Here is a 24,392-nt window from a genome sequence, read left to right on the forward strand (position 1 = left end):
CACCACAGTCAAATAATGAAGATATCCGTCACTGTCAAAGGTTTCCATGTATCCCTTTGCCATTGCTCCTACCCAGCTGCCCCTCCCCACATCCCTGCTCCCCCTTTACGGGTAACCACCAAGCTGTTTTCTGTCGCTACAAATTAGTTCCCATAGTTTAGAATATTCTATAAACAGAGTTCACTAAATGTACTCATTTTTGTCTGGCTTCTTTGACTCAGCATAATCTGAGATTTATCCATGTTGTAGTGTGTATCAGTAACTTCATTCCTTTTTTTTAAATTATTTTTATTGATTTCAGAGAGGAAGTGAGAGGGAGAGATAGATAGAACCATCAATGATGAGAGAGTCATTGATTGTCTGCCGCCCGCACACCCCACACTGGGCATTGAGCCTACAACCAGTAATCAAACTATGACCTCCTGGTTCATAGGTCGGCACTCAACCACTGAGCCACACTGGCCAGGCTTCATTCCTTTTGAATTGCCCAGTAGTATTCCATTGTATTGATGTACCACAGTTTATTTATCCATTCACCTGTTGATGGGCATTTGGGTTGTTTTGGGTTTTGCCTGTTGCAAACAAAACTACTAAGTACATTCAGGTACAAGTCTTTGTGCTCCCCCCACCCTCCCCACCTTGGCTAAATTCCTAAGAGTAAATGGTTGAATTGATAGGGTAGGTGTATATTTAATTTTTAAAGAAACAGCCAAACTTTTCCAAATTGTTTTCATTTCTACCAGCAGTGAATGAGAATTCCGGTTTCTCTACACCTTCGCTAACACCTGGTCTTTGTCAGTTTAGCCATTCTTACAGCCCAGAGGTTATCTCGTGGTTTCCAGTCATCTTTTCCTAATGACTCATGATGTTAAAAATCTCTCCATGTCTTATTTTTCTTCGGAATGTCTTTGTTAGACTGTTCAAGTCTTTGGCCTGTTTTTATTGTGTTGTTTGCTTCCTCATTATTGAGTTTTGAGAATTCTTTATTGCTTTATTGGGTCTACATGCTTTGCAAAGAGTTTTTTCTTGTCTGTGGCTTGTCTTTTCCTTAACAGTGTCTTTTGAAGAGCAGCTTTTTAAATGTGTTTTTTCTTTGGATACATTTTCAGATGTAAGACTAAAGGGTCAAAAACATCCTGTGTGTGTGTGTGTGTGTGTGTGTGTGTGTGTGTGTGTGTGTGTTGCTAGTTACCTCTAGTGAGACTGCCTTTGAAAGCGTTTGAGACACTGTCGTTGAATAATAGTGTATTCCCCGGGACTTCCCAACTCTGGTCTTTATCACGTGTCTTTACGTTTGCTATTTTCACAAGTAGAAAGTGTTACATTAAAGTTTTATTTCACTCCACTCACCTGCCAAGTTGAACATTTACTTACATTTAGTATATTTAAATATTTTTTCTTTTATAACTTTTGCCCACTTTCATTTAACCTTTTGAATTTTTCTCACAGCTTTGTAATAGTTTTCATGTAATCTAGAAGTTAAAATTTACATGTAATATTTATCACAAATATTTTCATATCACTATTGACCTTTTATCTTAGTTTTACCCTCCCCAACCAACTGCCACTTATTATTTGTAATTTCTCCTGTTTTTAAAATAGTAAATCTAAATGGCCACTTGGGATAAATATATTATTTCACTTTCTCTTAAAATTGGGAAGTTATATGTTAATTTTTATTTACTGTAATTTTACTATGTTTTTTGGTATGAAGTGTAAGGGTCTAAGTTTATATGTCTAAATATGAACAAATAGCTTCAATAGTTCTTTCTGTTGCACTCAGATTGTTTTATATTAAGTTATCATATGACTTATTTCCTATTTCAAGATTCTTTACTTTCATGAATTTCTGAGTTCAGCAACATATTGTTTTTTTAACAACATACTTTTTTATTTTACTTTTAAATATTTTTTAATTGATTTCAGAGAGGAAGGGAGAGAGAGAAAGAGAAACATCAATGATGCGAGAGAATCATTGATCAGCTGCCTCCTGCACATCCCCTGCTGAGGATCAAGCCCATAACTTGGGCATATGCCCTGACTGGGAATCGAATGGGTGACCTCCTGGTACATAGGTCAGTGCTCAACCACTGAGCCACACTGGCCAGGCTAGCAACATACTTTTAATGTGGATTGCTTTATGATAATCTGATATTTTTTAAAGTAAGTTTTCCCTTATTGTCCAAACCAATCTCCAATTTCTAGGAATTTTATGGAACAAATTATCCTACTATTACTTGAAAATGTATTAAATATGTAAATTAACTTGAAATATTGCCATGTTTATGATAGTTTTGTTTAGTTTTCTTTCTATAAAATATTAGTAGCTTATTTTTATTGGGCTGATATAATCCATCTTAGGTTCATTACCAATAGGTACTCAATAAATATGTATTAGGTACTGATATATGTTGACCTCGTTATAAGGGAAATGTATTTCAAAGCAAAATTTTTAATAGTTGCTATTGTTAAAGAATGCTATTGTTAGTTTTGAATGTATTTCATATGGTAAATATTCTTGAGTTATTTCATTTCCAAAATTCTTAGTAGATTCCTTTGAGTTTCCTGGGTTACATCATCATGACTTCAGCAACTCGTGGCTTTTATTTTCTGTTAATTTTCTTGTTTTTTCTGCCTTATCACCATGGCAAGACCCTCTAACAAAAGTGTATTAAATAACATGTATGACTAAGGGTATCTTTGTCTTGACCTTGCTTTTGGGAAACATGTCACTACTGCTTGTAGCTGCACTAAAAACAATTTTGGTTTTTTATTTTAAAGGTTTTGTTTTACTTAGTTTTCAGAAATTAAAAATCAAGACTCTGTGCTGCATTGTATAAAATTCTCCTTTTAAAGCCGTCTGATATACACATAATTATGGGTTTCAGCAAAGTATGCCGGGGTGGGTTAACTGTTTTTGATTACTTCCCATTTTTGGGTCACACATTTTCCATCTTTAGCTCCAAACTTTCCAGGCTTTTCTTTTTGAGGAGACTGGCACTCACCTGCCTCGTTGCCCAGGCTTCTGTAGACATCACGTTCTCCCCTTGAGTCGGCGCCGCCTCTGATCTGCTCATTCACTTTTCCCCTGGATACGCATCGTTTTTTAAGATGCTCTATCAAGTCAGTCCAAACCCTAATCTTCAGGAAGTTCCAGGAGCCCTTTTCTCCTCTCACCGTTTACTTCCTCCCCATTGCACAGAGCTATCGACACAGTATTAATTAAAAAGGATTTTATAAAGAAACCCCTCTAATTCTGATACCGGTGCTTCTGTTAAATTCAAGTTTTGCTAAGGGCTCTTTTCTTAAGCACCACCCGGCATCTGGGGGAGAAAAACATCATTAAGAACTTTAATGGAAACTTTTGAAATGTACACTTACGACAACATTTTGAAGTACTAGTATTTTGAAATGTTCTTGTGCTTTTTCTTCCCTGGCCCCGCAACTCTTCTGTGGGGCTCTGGGGAGGATGCTGGAGGTGATGCTGTGATTAGGGCATTCCAGGTCCAGGTCTTATTCAGCCCGTAATTCTGCGAGGCTGTGGAAAGCTTCCCAGCGACTGCACAGCAAGGGGATCGGGGCCCAGAGTTTGTCCCATTCCCTCACGTAAGAGGAGGCTGATGGAGGAGCTGGAGGTGAGGAGTCCCCGGTCGAATTTACTCCTAGGCCTGCAGTCGTGGGCACATCGCTCTGAACTGGAGGTGTTCTGCCCCGTGGCTCTTCTTTCTGTGTAACTCGAGACCAGCGATCCCCAAAAGCCCGGCATTGTCAGCTAGGCTAGAGACCTGGTTTATTCCCTGGCTGGTCTGGCTCAGTGGATAGAGCATTGGCCTGCGGACCAAAGGTTTTCCCCACTTCCATTCCGGTCCAGGGCATGTGCCTCCGTTGCAGGCTCCTCCCCAGCCCGGGCCTTGGTCAGGGCACAGGCAGGAGGCAACCAATCGATGTGTTTCTCTCACATCGATGTTTCTCTCTGTCTTCCCCTCTTCCACTCTCTCTAAAAATCAATGGAAAGATATCCTCAGGTAAGGATTAGAGAGAGAGAGAGAGAGAGAGAGAGAGACCTGGTTTTCTATTCTGGTTATGTTGTCAACTGGATATGTAACGTTCGGAAAGTTACTTGGTGCTTCCGAGCCTCAGTCTCCTCATCTGTGAAGTGGGAAGAGCCAGCAGGTGGTTCCTAAAGTCCCTACAGGAACAAGGGACCAGTGCTGTTACTCTGGAGGGAGGGTCAGGGTTTGGGAGCGTGGTGGGCAGTTAGAAGCAGCCTTTCTCCCAGGGCACCGGAGCGGTGGCACTGACGGGGCAGGCCTGAAGGCCGCAGCACACAGGTCACCTAGCTGTGCAGGGGGCGGTCGTGGGCTGGGACACAGAGAAGCCACGGGAGGAAAAGATGTGACAGTTCCCGTCTCAGGGTGTGCTTTGTATGGTGCTATGAAGTTCGGGGTTGTTCTATCCCCGTGTTTTGATCCAAACTAAGAAAAAGGTTTTGTTTAGTTTTCTCTCCCCCGGGGAGGTGTTTTCAGAACAACTTCCATACAGGGATGTATTTCTTACGAAAGAGTGTCTAGTGAGCCGAATAGTCAGACCATGCGGTCACGGAAAGGAGGGGGCCGCTGGGAAATGCACCCAGACAGGGCACCCTGGGACCCACTGCTCTCTCCAGATTGGAACACACATGTTCCTTGAAAGGTTGTAACCGTAACATCTCTCTTTTTCATTCCTTTCTTATAAACTCATGTTATGTAAGCCCCCAGAGTGCTAAATGTGTTTCCTTTGTTGGCCATCACGCTCACGATGATTTTATCAAACATGAATTTTCCCTGGGCTATCAGCTGCGTGCCAGGGAAGCTAGCAGAATCACAGAGAGGTGGCTGTGTGTGTGTGTGTGTGTGTGTGTGTGTGTGTGTGTAGGACTTGGGCACTTCGCTCTGTGCGCCCACGCAGGTGTGCGTGTGTATGGGGTGGGGGACACCTGGTTACAAAAGTGACAAGTGCTCCTTCCAGAATATTTTGAAAATAGAGAAAGGTAGGAAAAAGGAAATAAAACCCAACCATGTTCCTACCACCCCAAAGATAATCATTGTAAGTATTTTGGTATTTATTTTTCCTGTTTTTCTCCATGTTCTTCCTATTAAAATAAATGAGAGTTTTATAGCCCATGCTTTTCTATTATTTTGCTAGTTTCACTTTATAAATAACCCTACAATCAACATAGTTGTCTGCACTTTGAAGTTATTTTCTTAGGAGCGGTTCCTAGATGTGGGAATACCATATTAGAGACTCTGAATTTATTTTGTCATTTTTATGACTCCTGATTCTTCTTCTTAAATCACTTAATTAACAGATTATACTCCCTCTGGCAACATCTACCTCCTCCCCTCACCATGTTCTTGCCACTGATTGAATGGTAATTCATTTTTTCAAATCTTTGCTAGTCTAAAAGTTTAATATAATGTCACATTTTTTGTTTTATTTCACTGACTGCTAGTAATGGAGAACATTTTTATAGGTTTATTAGCTCTTTAGTTCCCTCTTCTGTGAATTATCTATTCATGTCATTTGCCCATTTTTTTCTTCTGTAGTAAAAATACTTACCTGCTTCGATTTTTATGATAATTATTTTTCCAGTTTATTGTTTGCTTTTTATGATTTTTGATGTGCAGAAATTTTAATATCCTCCAATCTGTGATCATTTCCTTCACAATTTCTGCCATTGCATTTTTACTAAGAAACCTTTCCTCATCTAGAAACCAAGTTAATGTTCACTTCCATTTTCTTGGTTGGTTTGAATCTGTGGTTTGGCTTTTAAAACTATCTAGCCCTTTAATATATTTGGAATTTATTTTGGTATATAGCATGAGGTGGTAATTTAAACATTTTTGTTCCAAATAGCTAGTTTTTCCATTATCATTTGTTAAATAACCCCTTAAACAAAAATGAATAATAATTCATTATCGTATTCGGTATTGAGTTCTTTTACATACTACGAGACCTCTCCAGGCTGACTGGTCTATTCCCTGCTGTCCTTATTCTTACATCAAGGATGCACCCCCCCCCCACCCCCAACCTGGTGTTTCTTGTTTTCAAATTATTCTCGGCAGTTCTTGCTTGTTTATTTTCCGGATGAATAGTGGAATCATTTTTGTGGAGTTCCAAAAACCTCCCTTTGGGGTTTTGATGAAAATTGCATTCAACCTATAAATTAATTGGGAAGAACTTGGCTTCGTTACAACATTCAGTCTTCCCAGCCAGGAATACACATATGGCTGTCCCTCCGCATTTTCAAACATCCTTTTGTACGTCTCGGTGGAGTTTTGTATTTTTCTTTACATAAATTTGGCAGATTTCTTATTAAGGTATTTCCAGATTATTTTATATTTGGGGTACTGTTTTTTTAAAAATATATATTTTTGATTTTTTTACAGAGAGGAAGGGAGAGGGATAGAGAGTTAGAAACATCGATGAGAGAGAAACATCGATCAGCTGCCTCCTGCACACCCCCTACTGGGGATGTGCCTGCAACCAAGGTACATGCCCTTGACCGGAATCGAACCTGGGACCTTTCAGTCCGCAGGCCGACACTCTATCCACTGAGCCAAACCGGTTAGGGCTTGGGGTACTATTTTTAATGGAATCTCCCCCCTTTAGTTTAAACCCACTATTTTTAAAAATTATTTATTTATTATTTTTTAAACTTATTTTTAATTATAGTGGACATACAGTATATTAATTTCAGATATACAACATAATGATTCAACGTTTATATACCTTACAAAGTGATCACCACAATAAGTCGAGTAACCATCTGTCACCATACTTAGTTGCTGTGATATTATTGACTATATTCCCTATGCTGTACTTTATATCCCGTGAACTTATAACTGGAAGTTTGTACTTCTTAATCCCCTTCCTTTTCTACCCGGAACCCCCCCACTCCCTGTCCTCTGGCAACCATCAGTTTGTTCTCTATGAGTTTGTTTCTATTTTTAATTTCACTTTTTCCCAAATGATTGCCAAGAACTGACAGGAATCTAAGTGAAAATCGAATTTGTTTCTTTACAAGCTTATAAACTCAGAGATTCAGAACTGGAACCAACCTGAAATATGTTGTCTTTTTCTATGAAAGTCAAATAATTCATACACCTATCCTGTAACTTGTTAAGAGAGTAGCTAAATAGATGAGTACTTCCACGTGTCCATATTCATTGTCTCAAGGACATGTGCGGCTTAAACATCCCAAGCCTCATGGCCCTTTGGATTTCAACCAGAATCCTTAAGTGGCTTACAGGGTCCCGAGACGTTCACTGCGTTCGCCCTCCCACCTCACTGCGCTCCACGCTCCTCCTCCCTCTGTGCTGAGGCCACGTTGCCTTCTCCCAGTTCCTTGACTGTACTTGGCTCTCTCAGGCCATGAGCCCTTTGCACATGCTGTCCCCTCTGCCTGGAAAGCTCTTCCCCGACCTTCACCTCCCAATGATCTCCCTGCTCCTTCTTCGGCTCTTAGCCTGCAGGGATTTTCCTCCTGACCTTTCCCCTTTATACCACCCTGCCACAGCACCGTCTGTCCCTCCTTCAGACTGGTAATTTTACTTTGTGTAGAGGATTATTTCATTCTCCGCCTGGCTGGACTAAAGTTGCCAGGGACTCTGTTTCTTTTCTGCTCACTCCTGCAACCTCAGAACCCAGTGCAGCTAGCTGACCCATCAGGGGCTCCTGGTTTGTCTGATGATGGAATACGTGAACTCAAGAACCTATTTTTAAGAAGAAAAAGCATTGCCCTTGCTAATTCGGCTCAGTAGATAGAGCATAGGCCTGCAGACTGAAGGTTCCTGGGTTTGATTCCGGTCAAGGGCACATGCCTGGGTTACAGGCTTGATCCCCAGTAGGTGGTGTGCAGGAGGCAGCCAATCAGTGATTCTCTCTCATCATTGATGTGTGTCTCTCTCTCTCTCACTGAAATCAATAAAAATATATATAAAAGAAAAAGCATTAATAAATGTATTCATTGACACATTTATAAAAGCAAATAGACTGAGGTACTTTAGAAGTCCAACAACTAAGCAGGGGTCCTCAAACTACGGCCCGCGGGCCACATGCGGCCCGCCGAGGACATTTATCCGGCCCGCCGGGTGCCGCTGCCTGTCATGCTTAGCAGTCGACTCGTCCCAGGCCCGCAGTGCGCATAGGAATTTGTTCATAGTTTTTTTTTAAACTATAGTCCGGCCCTCCAACGGTCTGAGGGACAGTGAACTGGCCCCCTGTTCAAAAAGTTTGAGGACCCCTGAACTAAGGAAACTATTGTAAATCCACTTGATAAAATTATATAGTACCATTGGAGAATGAAAATGATGGCCCTGGCCACGTGGCTCAGTTGTTTGGACTGTCGTCCTGTACACCAAAAGGTTTTGGTTCAGTTCCCAGTCAGGGCACATACCTAGGTTGTGGGTTTAATCTCCAGAAGAAGTGCATATGGGAGGCAACCGATTGATGTTTCTCTCTCTCTCTCTCTCTCTCTCTCTCTCTCTCTCTCTCTCTCTCCCCCCCCCCCTTCCTTCCTCTCTCTCAAAAAATCAATAAAAACATATCCTTGGCTAAGGATAAAATGAAAATGATGAAGACTAATGTGGGGGTATGTTTATATTATGTTTAGAATATCAAGATATAAAATATATTTATGTTGGAAAGGTGCCAAAATGATCATAGCAATTGGTTTAAGATAATGGGATGGGTCCTATCCGGTTTGGCTCAGTGGGTAGAGAGTCAGCCTGCGGACTGAAGGGACCCAGGTTCAATTCCAGTCAAGGGCACATGCCCGGGTTGGGGGCTCGTTCCCCAGTAGGGGGCAGGCAGGAGGCAGCTGATCAGTGATTCTCATCGATGTTTCTATCTCTCTCTCCCTCTCCCTTCCTCTCTGAAGTCAATAAAAACATATTAAAAAAAAAAAAAGATCATGGGATGGTAAGTGATGTTTCTTTTCTCTCATGCCCACACTTTCCTGTTCACATATGCATATATTCAGCACATGTTTCTTGAATGCCAGCGTGTGGCGGGCACTGTGTCAAGTGCAAAGAAAGGCACGGTGCACAAGGTGTGCGTGGTCTCTGCCCACTGCAAGTTTACAGTCAGGCGGGAGGACACAGATGATCATCATCACACAGACGGCGCAGTGTTCAGGACTGCAGCTGTATTTGAGAAAACATGGTTCCTTTGCCATAGTGGGTATCACCGGCTAAAGAAGGTACTTTTTTGGGATTGGATCCATCATTGTTATTGCATTAAAATTTTAATTGTGGGGGGAGTTATAGGAGTAATAAACCCATTTTCTTTAGTTTTTAGGCTTTGTAGGAGATTTCCTAAATCATATCTTCAATCCTTAATGACTGCTTTCTAAGACGTAGACTGTACACGCTGGGAGGAAACGCCTGGGGTCGGGAGGAACTTTTCCTGGCTGCCTTCGTTCAACTCCATTGAAAAGATTTTAGTAGCTGGAAAATCAGTATCTTTATCACATGTCCTAGCCAAGGTGGTTAAAGCTCAATAAAAGGAGAAGCGAGTCATTTCTGCACCTTTAAAAAAAAAAAGAAAGATTTGTGGAGGTGATGGTTAGGACACCATGGGTGCCTGCCCACCCACCTCAGACTCATTCCCAAGCATGCATTGGGTCCGCAGCACCCGCTTCTGGGAAACTGAAAAAACCGAGTTCTCCGAACATAAATTCTCTTGGCTTCATCTCCTCCTACTGATGCCCCCCATGGCTGTGCCTGTGTGCTGGGGCATACTGTAAATACTTCACTTGTTTAATAAATACCCTGAAATAGCCTCTTGCAGTTGTTACTAGAGGGCCATGAACCTTTTAACTCACTTAGCCAGCACAGATCAACACTTAATGTCTTTAATGATGATCCAGGTCTTTTTCAGTGGCTAAGGCGCAGGGTAATCAATGATGTGGCCCTGCCTGCAGGCACGAGGGACTTGATAATCGGCAGAAAATGTCACGCTGGATGGGGCCAGTAATTTGAATCCCTGAAATTGGTATTAGTGTGGCCATCTCTGGGAGAGTTTCTCCCCAAGGCTAGGAAGAGCCCCCTCATTACTGAAACCCCTCATGGCCAGTTTTTGTTTTCGGCCTGAAACCTCTGAAGATTCTTCTCCCCACCCCCCAACCACCCACTAAGGCAAATGCCATGCCAACTTATGGCACAGTGGGGCCCCACTTTAAGAAGAATTCTCTCCCGGACGGTGTGGCTCAATAGTTAAGCATCAACCCATGTACCAAAAGGTCCCCGGTTGGATTCCTGGTCAGGGCACATGCCCAGATTGTGGGCTTGATCCCCAGCAGGGGGCATGCAGGAGGCAGCCCATCAGTGTTTCTCTCTTTCCCTCTCCCTTCCTGTCTCTCTAATCAATAAAAACTTTTTTTTTTTTTTTTTAAGAATAATTCTCAATGCTGGGCAGCAGGACAGAGGCCTGTCAGGGTTGGGGCAAGGGGGTGTCATATGCAGTTTGCCAGACCTCATTTAGGGGGTTACATCCCCTTTCTTCCCCACCCCTATTATCAACCTTGAGAATTATTATTTTAAGGATAGAAAGCAAATCCCGTTTCAGGGTTTCGGTCCTAAAATATCCACTCTTAACTTGTAGTTAGAGCCCCTTGTCCTTAGCCTAGGATTTGAATTATTTTGATTATTTGATTATTTTGGCCACGTTGACATTCTCTGTGCATTTCATAATTTTCTAAACACTTGTCATGTGCCCTCTGAACTTTCATTTCTTTCTACTGAAATTCTCGTATTTAAAGCCCCCGTAGTCATCCCATCTGGTGCGACTTTGCGATTATAGGTGGGCTTTTATTAATAGAGTGCTTCTGATCATCTGAGGGAACTGTTTCATTATGAAATATTCATTTCTTTATGTTGTTTATCATTGTCCACAGACCTGAGGTTTTAAATGCTGGGAGCATGTTGTAAATGAAAACATAAATAATTTATAATAATTATGCTGAACTAAGGCCAGAGTTTCTATTGGCTCACTGATGCACATCAATGAGAAATGGGCTGGGATATAAAATTCTTATTTTCCCAAGTGTTTTATTTAAAACTAAAGCATAAACAGTAAAAGAAGAATTCTTAATTTTTGTAAAATTCTGCATCCTCATTAAATGAAGAACGTGACCTGATAGAATTTTCCCATCTGGAGGAAATCCCTGGGATCACCTGTGAGGCTGTGCTACACAGTATGCAAGTATCTTTCAGGGTTTGGCCATGGCACAGCCCCTGGGTGACTGTCAGGTCCTGCGCACTCCTTTGAAATGGGAGTGCTCTTAATTAGATGGAGCAATGGATATTCTTTGTTCTATTTTCTTTTTTTAAAATATGCTTTTATTGATTTTAGAGAGAGAGGAAGAGAGAGATAGAAATCCTGAACACCCCTGACTGGGGATGGAGGCCGAAACCCGGACACGTGCCCTGACCAGGAATAGAACTGGTGACCTCTTGGTGCATGGGAGGGTGCTCAATCCACTGAAGCACAGCGGCTGTTACTATTCCTATCTAATAAAGACGGAATATGCAAATTGACCGTAACTCCATGACAAATATGGCGGCACCCGCAGCCAATAAGGAGGGAATATGCAAATTGACGCGACAAGGCGAGAGTCAGAAGGCGGCTCTAGGCTGGAGCAAAGGCGGTGCCGGCGGCCAAGGGAAGGAAGGCCTATTCTTGCACAAATCTTCATGCATCAGGCCTCTGGTGTTCTTATATATGATCATTCCATTGCTAGTTGAGTCTAATTGCACGGGAGGCTTAGCTATGGGCTTAGCTAAGCTCTCGGGAAGAGAAGGAAGTCAGATTGTTGAACACGTAGCAGGCTCTGTCATGAAATCAAACTCCACCCGTCTCCAAAAGGGATAGCCAACGACCCCAGCTCCTTTTCCTACCAACCTGCTTCATCCCCACCAATTGGAAATGCTGCCTTTAACCTTTGCGGGGTTCCTGTGTGTGTACATGCTCTGTGTGCTGTTCCCACACACTGATTCCTGGGTCCTAATCACACTGTTTTAATCGACCAGGCATTATATTTTGTTTTTGTTTGGATATTACTGTTTTTGGAAAAATCTTCTGACATTGTGTTTGTTTTTTTCAGGTAAACTTTAGGTTCAATTTACCAAATTTCCTTTATAAAGGAAAAAATAAGCAAACAAAAATCCTACAACTCCTGTGTCGTATTAAAAACATATTCCACTTGGAAAATATTATCCTATTAGAGAAAATAAGCACTGTCGGACAATTGGTGTCTTCTGACTCCGAGGAAATGTGCTTTTAAAATAGCAGGCTTCCCATCAAATGGCGGCTAGCAATGCCATTAGCGGGGCCTGGGTAAATGGCTTGATGTTTGTAGTTCCTATGTCCACTTCAGCTCTATTGGTTGCATTAGCAGAATGAAGCTCATTAAGCCTATTCTCTTAGTCCGTCTCCCCAAGCCTCTGAACCCACGACTACCCGGTTCTCTTGTCTGGAAGGAGGTCATCTTTCCTACATTACCCTTGAACGCTCGGCTCATTCCTCCACCCGCAGCCAGAGATGGGAACTTGTTGCTCTCAGGGAGGCCACGTCTGTGCTCGGAGCCGTTACGCCATCTGTTAAAGTGGTCAGAGTCCCTTTCATTGCCTCCTTTGTGGAAGGGCTGGTACTGTGAAAGTGTGTGTTACTGAAAACATCATTTTCCTCATCATTATGCTTTCTCTCTGGCCGGATCATAACCTGCCAGAAATCTATTGAGCTTGGAGTGAAAAGCTTTTCAGAATAGCTGTTCTTAAGAGATTAAATGATTGCCATCTCTGTCCCATTTTTTTTATCTCATGATCAAGTTCAAGATGGTACTAGATGTCTCCGCTGAAGTGATTATGTATTTGAACCAGAAGTGGCTTTATCTCCATTCATAGTTCACACCGTCTAAGGTAGGATGGGTTTTTCCTCCCCCCGCATTTACATTTATATATGTGTATGGCTCTTTACAACTGTCCACAGGTTGAAAGACTCTAACTCCTTTTTAAAGGCTACCAATGGCTCACAGGACTTGGAGTGCTTTTTAAAATTTTCTGTGTACAAAGTCGCCCGTTGTCTAATAACACCCAGCCTAGAGCCATGGAAACGTAGAGCTGTATTGACGCTTAGTATTCAGAACCCACTCGTTTAACTTGATAAGTGAGGAGCTGGAGATGCACAGCAGCTAAGCGACTTGCCCAGGGTCACACGGCTCACCAGCAGCCTCGCTGAGAGGACAGCACACGCCCCGGCCGTTTCTGGTGGGCCCACCGCCTCCCTCCCATATTCAGAGTATTCGTATTTTTCAGATTTGGTGTAGGGGGAGAATGGGAGCTCTCGGCACCCCAAAGCACAGGAACCAGGCTTTTTATGACTAGTTCAAAGATGTCTACTTCGGCTTTTTGTTCTTGATCTTTAGAGCTGCCTGATCTGTGCTATTTTCTGACATCCCGCTTTCTCTTCCAGAGAGGCAAGCTGAGAAAAGAGATCATGTCACTATTTATTAGCGGCTCTGCTAAAACACTTGATGGAGGAGGACTCGGGAACCCTTTGCCGGAAATGAGCCTCTGGGCTCCCTGTTGATTGCATTTGCCCACATGCCCACAAGTCGTCCATAGTCAGATGCAGGGAGATAACATTCTTTCCTGCTCTTAAAATATTTCTAGCTGTAAATAAGACTCCTCATTTTTAAAACCTAGGAAATAGGAAAAAGTGAGTCATTATTTATGGATAATCACTTTTGCCAGCTGTGACTGCATTTTACATCCATTTATTTTTTTCCTTTTTCTTTCCTTTTTTTTTTTTTTTTTTTTTTTTTTTACTAGAGAATCTGTCTTGTCACTCTTTAGGGAAAAAGCCATATTGGTCCCCTCAATAGCCTCTTTTAGCACATAATCACAGTTAAGGCACTGTGAACAGAGATTTTTCTTGGAGACAGGAAAAAATGACTTTAGAATGCAGAACTATGGAGAATAATCCAGAATCATGCGATAGCACCTAAAGAGAAAACGGACTTATTTTAGAGTTCTTTCCAAAATGGAATAATCATTTCAACAATATTATGGGTATCGAGTGTCTGCTCTATGTCTACCACGTTCCAAATGTTGCAAGGTTAAGTGGTTTCAGGTGGGACACCTGGTATCGGGACACTTGCTTGCAAGTAGCAGGAAATCCATTTCAAACAGCCGTAGCAACCCTGGGAACTCCAGCGTCAGGCACAGTTCGATTAGGCTCTAGCTCACTCTGCAATTCTTCCGACTCTTCTCCTCACTGTGGATAATTCCATTCTCGGGCTGATAATCGACACGTAAAAACATGTGCGTGAATGTTTGGGTCAGTGCACCATTGGATCAAAGAACTTGTGGAGGTTGCATCCTTACGGTAGGCAAAGGGCTGTTGTAATAACTAAACCTCACTTTTGCATCCCAGCTGTCCAGTGGAAGAGCTGCTTTCTCAACTCAAACAAAATTCCTGGGCTCCGCTATGATTGGACCAACACTTTACCAATTAATGGTGCCAGGGCAGGATGCCATGTACTAATTGGCTTAAGCCAATCCTTTAACCCTTGAACCATCACTATGCTAAGGAGGGTAGGATTATAATGACTGGCGTAGGCCAGGCAAATCCCACTTCTGGAGCTTGGGGTGGGGATCCCGCCACTCCAGTCACACAGCTGCTGCCTGCACAGTGGGGCTGGGGTGGGTGCTGGGGAAGTAACCAGCAACGCCCGCTGTCCTCTAGTAGCTGAGCCAGGTCCTCACGAGGCCAGAGTGTTGCCGGGCTTGTGTCATTCTCTGCTCATGGTCTGGTCATCGTGTTATCCTTCCCAGCTCATCCTAAATGGCCAGCCCACCACCTGCTCATGGCCAGTCCGTGGCTGTAGTTGTGCATCCAAAAGACGGAAGAACTCTCTCAGGAATGTGATGTCCCCATGCTGAAGGAAAAGTTAAAGCGTAATAACACTATGTATTGTTAACAGACTGAATGTTATTAAGACATGTATTGGAGAAGAGAAGATGGCTGCTATCTTGTCCTGGTTTAACTCTGACATTCCAGTTGCCTGGAACTTCAAACTCAGAGCTCTTCCTAAAGGCAACGTGTAATTTGCTCTTGAAATCATTTTCTGTGCTGGGCCAGCTCAGCCAAGGGTTCGGCGAGCATGAGGGAGGCGGCGAAGGATTGAAGAAAATGACAGACAAAGAGAATAAGCTGGGTCTAGGTGGATCTCCTGTGCCTGACTAAGGCCACAGAGAAAGATCCAGACGGCAAGCTGAGCCTTTATTTTATAGCCAGAGGTAAACAAGGTAGTGGTCACCATAGTTACAATGGTCTTGTGAGTTTCACTTGTTTTGGCAGCACTTGCTGCACCTCCCATAGCCCATTAACTACGCAGATAGGATCTAGGGAAGGTCATAAGGTCAAGCCTAATTATGCTAAGAGGGCTGTGCCTTCTAAGCTGGGACTTGTTTGTGGCTTTGCCAACAGGTCAGTCCGAGGCTTAACCCTATAGCCGCTCCCTACAATTTTCCAAATAGAGGAACACTCTGGATCAGAGAACAGATCATTTCAAATAGATCCCCGTCACCTGAGTGAGAATCTGAGCATGTGACATGCTATGGCTGATGGCAGTTTAAAATGACCCATGAGCCCTGGCCAGTGTGGCTCAGTTGGCTGAGTGTTGTCCAGTGCACGAAGAGGTCGCTGGTTCAATTCCTGGTCAGGGCATATGCCTGGATTGCGGGCTTGGTCCCTGGTGGGGGGCTGTGCAGGAGATGGCCGATCGATGTTTCTCTCTCATCAATGCCCCTCTCTCCCTCTCCCTTCCTCTCTCTCTAAAATTAATAAAAATATTTTTTAAAAAATAAAAACAAAATGCCCCATGAGAATGTCACCTCTCAGATAAACTCTCTGCTGTGTCTCAGCCTGGGTTCCTCCTGAAAGCAGAGCGGTAGATGAGGGCTGCGTGCAGGTTGTTTGGGAGATAGCCTCCGTGAGCAGCAGTGGAACAGAGAATGATGGGAAGACAACCCAAGGGTCTAGTACCCAGTTTGGTACCTCTGTGAGCGACTGGAGCTGAATCTCACCGGAACCAAGAGCCGAGAGAAGGACCGCCGAGGCGTCTGCCCGAGGGACAGAAGCACAGAGCATTTACCCATTGGCACCTGTTCCCTCCGTGGTCAAGGGCTGCCTATGGGACTAAGTCCTTCTTTTTTCATACTTCCAGAGAGCTCTCTGATCGGTGTGAGGGCCACCCCAGGTGTTAGAGCAGCCCCAGCCCACCAGCAAGGGGCCCTTGGTGCAGGGGGCCAGCTGGGAGAGGGACTCCGGCAGTGTGACAGGTGGGGCACCAAGGGAGTCGGACACACTCCGGACATAGGGGCCCAGACAAGATGGAAATCACCTACACGTCTCCTTGTCTTTCCTGCGTGTCTCAGTGGCTTTTCCTAACAAGTGTCTTTAGAAAGGTAAAATTAATGAACTGAATTGAGGAGAGCCTGCAGAACCCTCATCAACAAAGAGGCCAGGATGCCGGTGGGAGGCACCAGCGGGCTCCTGGAGAGCAGGCTGCTCTCTGGAGAAGAGTCATCATCATCATGGCATCTGCAATTGGCGGGTCCTCTCAGGCCCAGCAGGGGCTCCCTGCCTAGAGGGTGATTTCTACTCTCACTCTCCAGTCAGTGTGACAGCTCTGTCCCTATGTAATGGCAGTTTTGACTTGAGTTTAAATTATTCCGTAAAGAATCAAAGAGAAGGAGCGTCTCTCTCCCTTTGCCGCACCCCAGAAATTCCACTAGGAAAATGGCTCATGGAAATCTTTGCCTCCACATTACATTTCTCATGGATGTTTCAGCTGAATCCATAAAGCATCAGCTTTCAAAGCCCCGCGTGACTGTCACAGGGACTCGGAACTTGCTGCCTGCCGGTGGCTTCGCTGGGAGCACAGGTCCATGCACCCATCGCTGGCTCTGGCACCGCCACCAGGAGCTGGCCTCTGAGGGGGGTCTTCTCTGGCCTCATTTGGAACCTAGTGATGGTGAGGCAGTTCTCTGCATAATCCACCCAAGAAACACATATGCCTCAGCTGCCCCCAAAATCACTTGTCAAAAAAAAAAAAATCTTTAAAGCAGTTATAGTAAGTGCAGATGTAGCTGGAATGTTCCAAAGAATTGCCTCCAATTTTGGTTCCTCTAGCTCAGTGGCTTTCTTTTCTGTTTTTGTTTTTTTAATTTATTGATTTGAGAGAGAGGGGGAGAGAGAAACATCGATTTGTTGTTCCACTTATTTATGCATTTTTTGGTTGATTCTTGTATGTGCCCTGAGCAGGGATCCAACCCACAACCTTGGCATATGGGGAAGACACTAACCAACTACCCTGAGCTACCCGGCCAGGGCCTACCTCAGTGGTTTTCAACCCAGGATGATTTTGCCCCCAGGGGACACTTGGCAATATCTAGAGACAGTTCTGACAGTCACAACTGGAGAGGAGAGGGCTAGTGGGTAGAAACCAGGGACGTGGCTAAACATCCTTCGTGCACAGGACAGCCCTCCAATGAGGAGTTATCCAGCCCAAAACATCAGCTGAGGTTGCAAAACCCTGATCTGGCTACTGGGGATCTATCCTTGAGAAATAAGGTCACTTGTTTAGAAAATTCAGACTAAAGAGAAAGAAAATATTCCTTTAGTTGAAAAATAGATCGATGTTAAAGAATATTTTAAGGCAGATTACTCATAAGACAGAGTTTCTGGTGAGTATATAACTTTCAACTTTTACCCAAATAAATATAGATGTGTATGACATCGCAATTGTAATATATGTGCTAGTTTGTATTCTTGTTCTACTGAAAAAGTCACTTTTATAGTCTTTATATCATTGTAATAGAAAGTATTTTATTGTTTCAATGTAATGAAATTCAACCATTTTCTCTTTCTTTCTTTCTTTTTTTTTTTTTTTAAAGTAACTTGGCCAAAAACAGTTATTCCAGTGTGAAATCTGGCTTTGGAGAGCTGGCCATGGAGGACTCTCTCAACTTATTTTACAGCAAAAAATATTTTCAAAGAAATAACTACTTTCAGAACATTACAAGAAATGTTATGATGTAAATATTTTTGTACAAAAGAAAACATTTACTACTTGTGAGAAACATTCACTATTTACATATTTTTTAAATTAAAAAAGCAACAACTTATGTTTCTCTTCAGAGTGTATTAGAGCAACATTATGGCTTCACTTAAAAGATTCTCAATGTGAAACCCTTGCTCCTTCAGGAGGGACCACTCAGCTCCTGGGTCACCGGGGCCCATCTAGTCTGGGCTTTTGAAGTTCTCACAGCGTCACAGAAAGGGACAGAACAAAATCTTGGCTAACAAATCAGGATGTAAAAGAGGCAAATGCTAAGGCTCATGCTGATGAAAGTAATTATAACCACTTCTGTGATGAGTCAGAAAATGTATTTTAACAGATATGAAAACTGTCAGAACTCAGCTGAATAGACCGAGTCTACTCCTGCCTGAAATTCCATGAATCCCAGGGTCATCTGAGGTCTTCCTACACTTCCAAGGCTTGATAGAATTGCCAGGAACCCCCATTCCATACCCTGTGGGATTTTAAAGCACCACCCAAGATTTTTTTTTTTTTTTCAAAGTTCTGGACAGCTTTTGGCTCTGAATTCTTACCTCTCTTAATTCATTCAATGGATAGATCATCTTACCATTCCCCACTTGCTTCTCTTGCACTCTCCTGTGCCCACTCAGACCAAACTCATCTAACTCAGCATAGACACCCCAACACACCATCCCCCTTTAGAGTGTCTGCCTGTTGCACCCCTTGGCGAAGATAGGGAGGGGTGAAGTAATACAAACAACTGCAGGTAAGTCAAGGACTTCTGATCACTGCACCACTGGGGGTTTTTTCATAGCCCAGTTCTACTTGTACAGTATCCTAGCCTCCCCCTACATTTGTCTTGGTAGCCCCCTCTTTCTGCACCCTCTCTTATTTTGCTTGTCATCCCCTTCCACCCAGATGGTCCTAGGAGGTCTGTACCGAATACAGAGCAGTTCAGCTCTCTTGAATAACTACTTCCAAAAGCAATTCTGGATCTTCCTTTTGCATCTCAAAAAACAAGAAAACCAGCCTTGGCTGGTTTGGCTCAGTGGGTAGAGCATCAGCCTGTGGACTGAAGGGTCCTGGGTTTGATTCCAGTTAAGGGCACATGCCCAGATTGTGGGCTTGATCCCCAGTAGGGGGCGTGCAGGAGGCAACCAGTCAATGATTCTCTCTCATCATTGATGTTTCCCTCTCCCTCTCCCTCTCCCTCTCCCTTCCTCTCTGGAACCAATAAAAATATATTTTAAAAAACAAACAAAACAAAACAAAAAAAACAAGCAATCCAGAAAGTCTTTCATTTAATTGGATCTACATTTCTAAAAGCCGTTATTATCGATAACAATTTATATTTCTCTCACATATCTATATAAGCTTTGTTAACTCCTTTGAAAAGCCAGTTCTGAAATATAAGCTTGTTTATATGTCTACAATTGACGCTTGAACTGCAGGAGTCCACTTATACATGGATTATTTTCAATAAATACTTCAAATGTAATTTCTCTTTCTTATGATTTTCATAATACCATTTTCTCTTCTCGCTTACTTTATTCTAAGGGTACCGTATATAATACATATAACATACAGAATCTGTGTTAATTGACTGTTTATGTTCCGGTCAGTAGGAGGCTGTTAGTAGTTGAGTTTGGGGGGAGTCAGGTTACATGCAAAATTTTTGACTGTCTGTGGGGGAGTCAGCCCCTAACACCAGCATTGTTCAAGGGCCACCTTACCTATATCCACATGTCTGGTGAGAGAGCAGCCAGGTACCTGGATTGAAGTGCTCAGATTTCACCTGCAGGCAGGATTCTCCTTGTTCTGCTTTGGCGTCCAATTTCCTGCTCTTTAAACCATTCAGCCTGCCCCTCAGTGGGGTCCCTTCCGTCCGGTGCTGTCCTCTGCAGCCTCATTCCCCAGAGCTCACCCCGGCCTTGGTCTCTTTTGTGCCTCGTCTGGGTTTGTATAATGCGGTTGGGCATAGACCATAACTGCCATTGCTTTTAGGTCCCTAGGGGGCCTCGTCGGTGTGTATTATCTCTCTGGCCAGTGGTCAGACTCCGTAAAGACAGTGGTGATATACTCTTTCTTTAACCCCCAGTACCCCTTGGAGGGCAGTAGGTATTCCGTGACATGGTCCACTGTTTGCCCTGATTCATTCGTCCCACAAGTCCATTCATTGCCTGCTTTGCACTAAGAGGTGGGGACTCAGGGGGTGAACGAGGGAAAGTTCTGGCCATGGTAGAGTTTCCTTCTGGTCGAGGTGAGGGGTGGCGGGCTGGTTTCCTGCTGAATACACACTCTCATTTCATAACCTGAAAACACTCCTTTTAGGGCTGAATGCTGTAAACGGAAGCAATAAAACTTTTCTACCCAGCGCCGTTATCTCCACCTCCTCCCCAAGCCACCGATTCCACCCGCCGGCCACATCTGTTCTTCCTTCGCACCGTGCTTGAGTGTGGGTGCCGTGAAACCTTCCTTCGTTGCAATAATTCCTTCTGCGATGCACAACAGTATATTTTAGCTTTTAAAATGATAGCTCTCAAATGCGAATTTCCTCTTCACACTCCCCAAAGCAACCAATCTGCTCATATAAATGTGCGATGAAGAGGAAAAGTTGGAAGGCAGAAAGTATTTTACCATGTCTCCTTCTAAATATAAACATAATGTTCCTCCATTCATTACATAAATAAAATGCCACTCCACACCTTATGAATAAACCTTTCCATTTTAGCACCTCTTGGTTATGCTGTGCCCATTTTAGGATGGGAAGCTTTGGCAAGGACAGCAAAAAAATAAAAAGAAGTGAATGCTATTTCAGTGAAGGCCATTTGCTGAGAAAATCAGGCAAAGGGATTCCCTTTTTCTACAAGCATGCAGCATCGCAATAAGTGAATAAACACACCAAAAAATATTATCAAAAGCCATTTATTCTAAACATTACTTTTCTCCGTCATCCACTTAACTCACCCTCTGAGATGTAGAATTCAACCATACCAGTTCAGAGCGGAAAGAAAAAAAGGCCATTTATCTAATCCAATTCCTGGAGGAAAAAAATACTTAGGCAATATTAAGAATCTTCAATTATCTAATTTAATACAAGCGATGGTTTCCGTTCTGTAGTCAGTAACATGTGATACTGATTACTTCTAATCCCTTAGAAGAGATCTGACATTCTGCTTTTGGTCCTGTATAGCATGAAATTGTCATGTATATTTTACCAAAAGAAGTAACAAGAATAATGGCCTCCACAGTCTGCAATCATTTTATACTAACACACTGCAACATGGTTTTGCCCTGGGGCAGAGAAGTGGGGGTTTTCTCTACTTCAAAAGAATGAAAAATTATCATCACTCCATCCAGGACCATTAAAGACTTCAGAGACTTTGGCATGAAATATTCAGAAAGTTTATTTTAGAATTCAATATTTTAAAAGCCTGCTTTAAAACGGTTCCACTGATTAGTGGCTCTGTTACTTGGGCCAGTCTTGGTTTTAAAAAGCTCTGTGTCATGGTTGAAACCATTTGTTGTTTCAATGGAATATAATTTCCATAAGTCATGTAAAGCTTTGTTTTAGAATGCCCCCCAAAGAGGAATTGTGACCACTGCTCATCAGTTATCCTTTCAAACGCTCTGTTTAAATAAACATTACTTGTACTGGTAAGGGTCGAATGTGTGGCATAGGCAGTAATCACGTCCTTCTGACGTGTGGTAACCTACCCACGTGGGTGCCGTTCCCCTGCTCCCTGTTTGGGTGGCAATCCTCCTGTCTCAGGGGCGCACAGGGCCAACCCTACTGAGGCCACCCACCCCCTCGGACTGCCAGCCAGAGGCTCACACCCTCACCACTCTTGAGAGGAGTCAGAAAAGGTGCTGGGGTGTTTGTGAGGATTTAGCAGAGCTTACGAGGCCACGAACGAAGCCAGTGAGAACTTCAGGAGCTAGTGTTAGCCCCGTGGAAACTGCAGTTCAACCACTTCTCTCCTGAACGTCCTCGTCCCGTGGGGAGGCAACGTGCAGTCGTGTATAGAGCCCTGGTTTTGGGATTGGATGATCCTGATTTGATTTCCAAGCCTGCCACTCACCAGCAGTGTGGTCTTGTGAAACTATTAACCTCTCTAAGCTTGATGTTTCTATCTGTAACAGGGACCCCTCCTGGCATCAGTGCACAGATTCAATGAGAGAGGAACGTAAAGGCAATGTGATGCACGATGTCAATCATTGTTCCCTTCATTACTGTTCCCCAAATGTTCTGACCTCTTACTGGTTTATTCCTCATTTCTGTTGGGTAATGCATATATGTTTATCGATATATCACAGAAAGAATTTGAAAAATGGCCCTAACTGGTTTGGCTCAGTGAATAGAGTGTCGGCCTGCGGACTGAAGGGTCCCAGGTTCGATTCTGGTCAAGGGCATGTACCTTGGTTGCGGGCACATCCCCAGTAGGGGGTGTGCAGAAGGCAGCTGATCGATGTTTCTCTCTCATCGATGTTTCTAACTCTCTATCCCTCTCCCTTCCTCTCTGTAAAAAAATCAATAAAATATATTTTTTAAAAAAGAATTTGCAAAATGACTGGAAGAACCATCAGTCCTGCTTTTCTTACATAGCCTGTGGGTTGGCTTCATTCCATGCAATGTGTAGAATATATTATTTCAGAAGGTTTTCGTAAATACCTTTCTCTTTCCATCCCACTTATCAATGTAAGCAAAAAAACTAGGCACCAACCTTAGCCTTCAAGTAAATGAATAGGGGCCTCTCCCATAAACACGCAAAGACCTATTCTGATGTGCCCCTGATGCACACGTGGGGCCAAAGAAACCTGTAAGTAACTTCTTGTTTCCTTTCCCAGGGAAGTAGACCGAGACTCAGACGGCCATGTCAGCTTTAAAGACTTCGAATATGCCATGAACTACGGACAGAAGTGAAGCCTGACGCTGTGAGCGGCTCTCGGCAACTTCCGGGGAGACCCATAGACTGTCGTGTATTTAAATGTCAGCATTCACTCTGCATACTTGCGATTAAATGCTTCCTCGCCGTTTTCAGGTGCTGATCATTGGTAGCGTCTCCGAATCCTAGAGGTGGTCATTGCAGTCATTACAGGTAGTTTCCTGCATGGCGCTAGCCGCCCTGAGTCAGGCTCTGCCACTGGGGAGGCCCCCACCCCCTCCTCTTCACTCTCAACCCCCCACTCTGCAACCCTCCACTTCTCTGCTAGTGCTTGCCACGCCACCTGGGCTCCCTGATTCTCATCAGTTCCTGATTTCAGGAGGACAGCCGCTTTCTCCTGCCAATGGGCCAGTTTCCTTCATGCCTTCAATTCGGTTGAACAAAAATAGCACCTACTTGTACTGTGTGCTCATTAGGTTCAGAGTAATGAGCAAGGTGCTGGGAATGCAAAGCCTTAAGACTTCTCCATGATAATGTATCCAGAGTCAAAGGCATCAAAAAATGCCCCCAGGGCACTGGCTGTGCAAGACAGACACAGGTGAGTCTTCTCCAGCTGTGCACAGAGGAAGGACAGAGTAAAGATATTGGGGAAGGACTTATTGCAGAACCCTTTATGCTGGGCCAGTGATTACTAAACTGCAACAAAAACTGTGACACTGGCCCTAACCAGTTTGGCTCAGTGGAGAGAGCGTCGGCCTACGGACTGAAGGGTCTCAGGTTCGATTCTGGTCAAGGGCATGTACCTTGGTTGCGGGCACATCCCCAGTGCGGGGTGTGCAGGAGGCAGCTGATCGATGTTTCTCTCTCATCAATTTCAAACTCTCTATCCCTCTCCCTTCCTCTTTGTAAAAAAAAAAAAAAAAAAAATCCATAAAATATATTTAAAAAAATAAAAAAAAAACTGTGACACTGGACATTCAGCATTTTTTTAAAATAAATACCGGCATCAATACTAATATTTTATCTCTAGATGTTCAGAATTCCTAACATTAACAACAGGAAGAAAATATCTAATGTAATTCAAATTATAAAAGTATTAAATATTTAAAGATGGATAAAAATGTAAATTTGTAAAATAGAACCATTAAGTAAGCATCATTCTAACTCAAATTATTAGCAGATAAACTTAGTAAAAATAAGGTCTTCAGCTGTGATAAATCAGAGGAGTCTAAAGAAACATAACTAAATGTAATTTGGTATTCTGGATGGGATCCTGGAATAAAAAAAGGACACCAGGGAAACACTAATAGAGTATGGACTTTAGTTAACAATATTGTATCAGCAGTGGCTCATTAATT

At 43.2% G+C, this 24,392-nt stretch overlaps 1 protein-coding gene across 1 annotated transcript in view; it reads left to right on the top strand.

Moving 5' to 3' along the window:
• EFCAB11 (EF-hand calcium binding domain 11) overlaps nt 1–23,941 on the top strand; it is a 134,051-nt gene extending 110,110 nt beyond the window's left edge. Inside the window, exon 6 of the mRNA XM_080672947.1 lies at nt 22,997–23,941. Coding sequence (XP_080529073.1) covers nt 22,997–23,072 — 76 coding nt within the window. The 3' untranslated portion in view covers nt 23,073–23,941. The remainder of the gene's footprint in view (nt 1–22,996) is intronic.
• Nucleotides 23,942–24,392: the final 451 nt, after the last annotated feature.

This window comes from Plecotus auritus, assembly GCF_963455305.1.
Source record: "Plecotus auritus genome assembly, chromosome: 1".
Taxonomy (NCBI): domain Eukaryota; kingdom Metazoa; phylum Chordata; class Mammalia; order Chiroptera; family Vespertilionidae; genus Plecotus; species Plecotus auritus.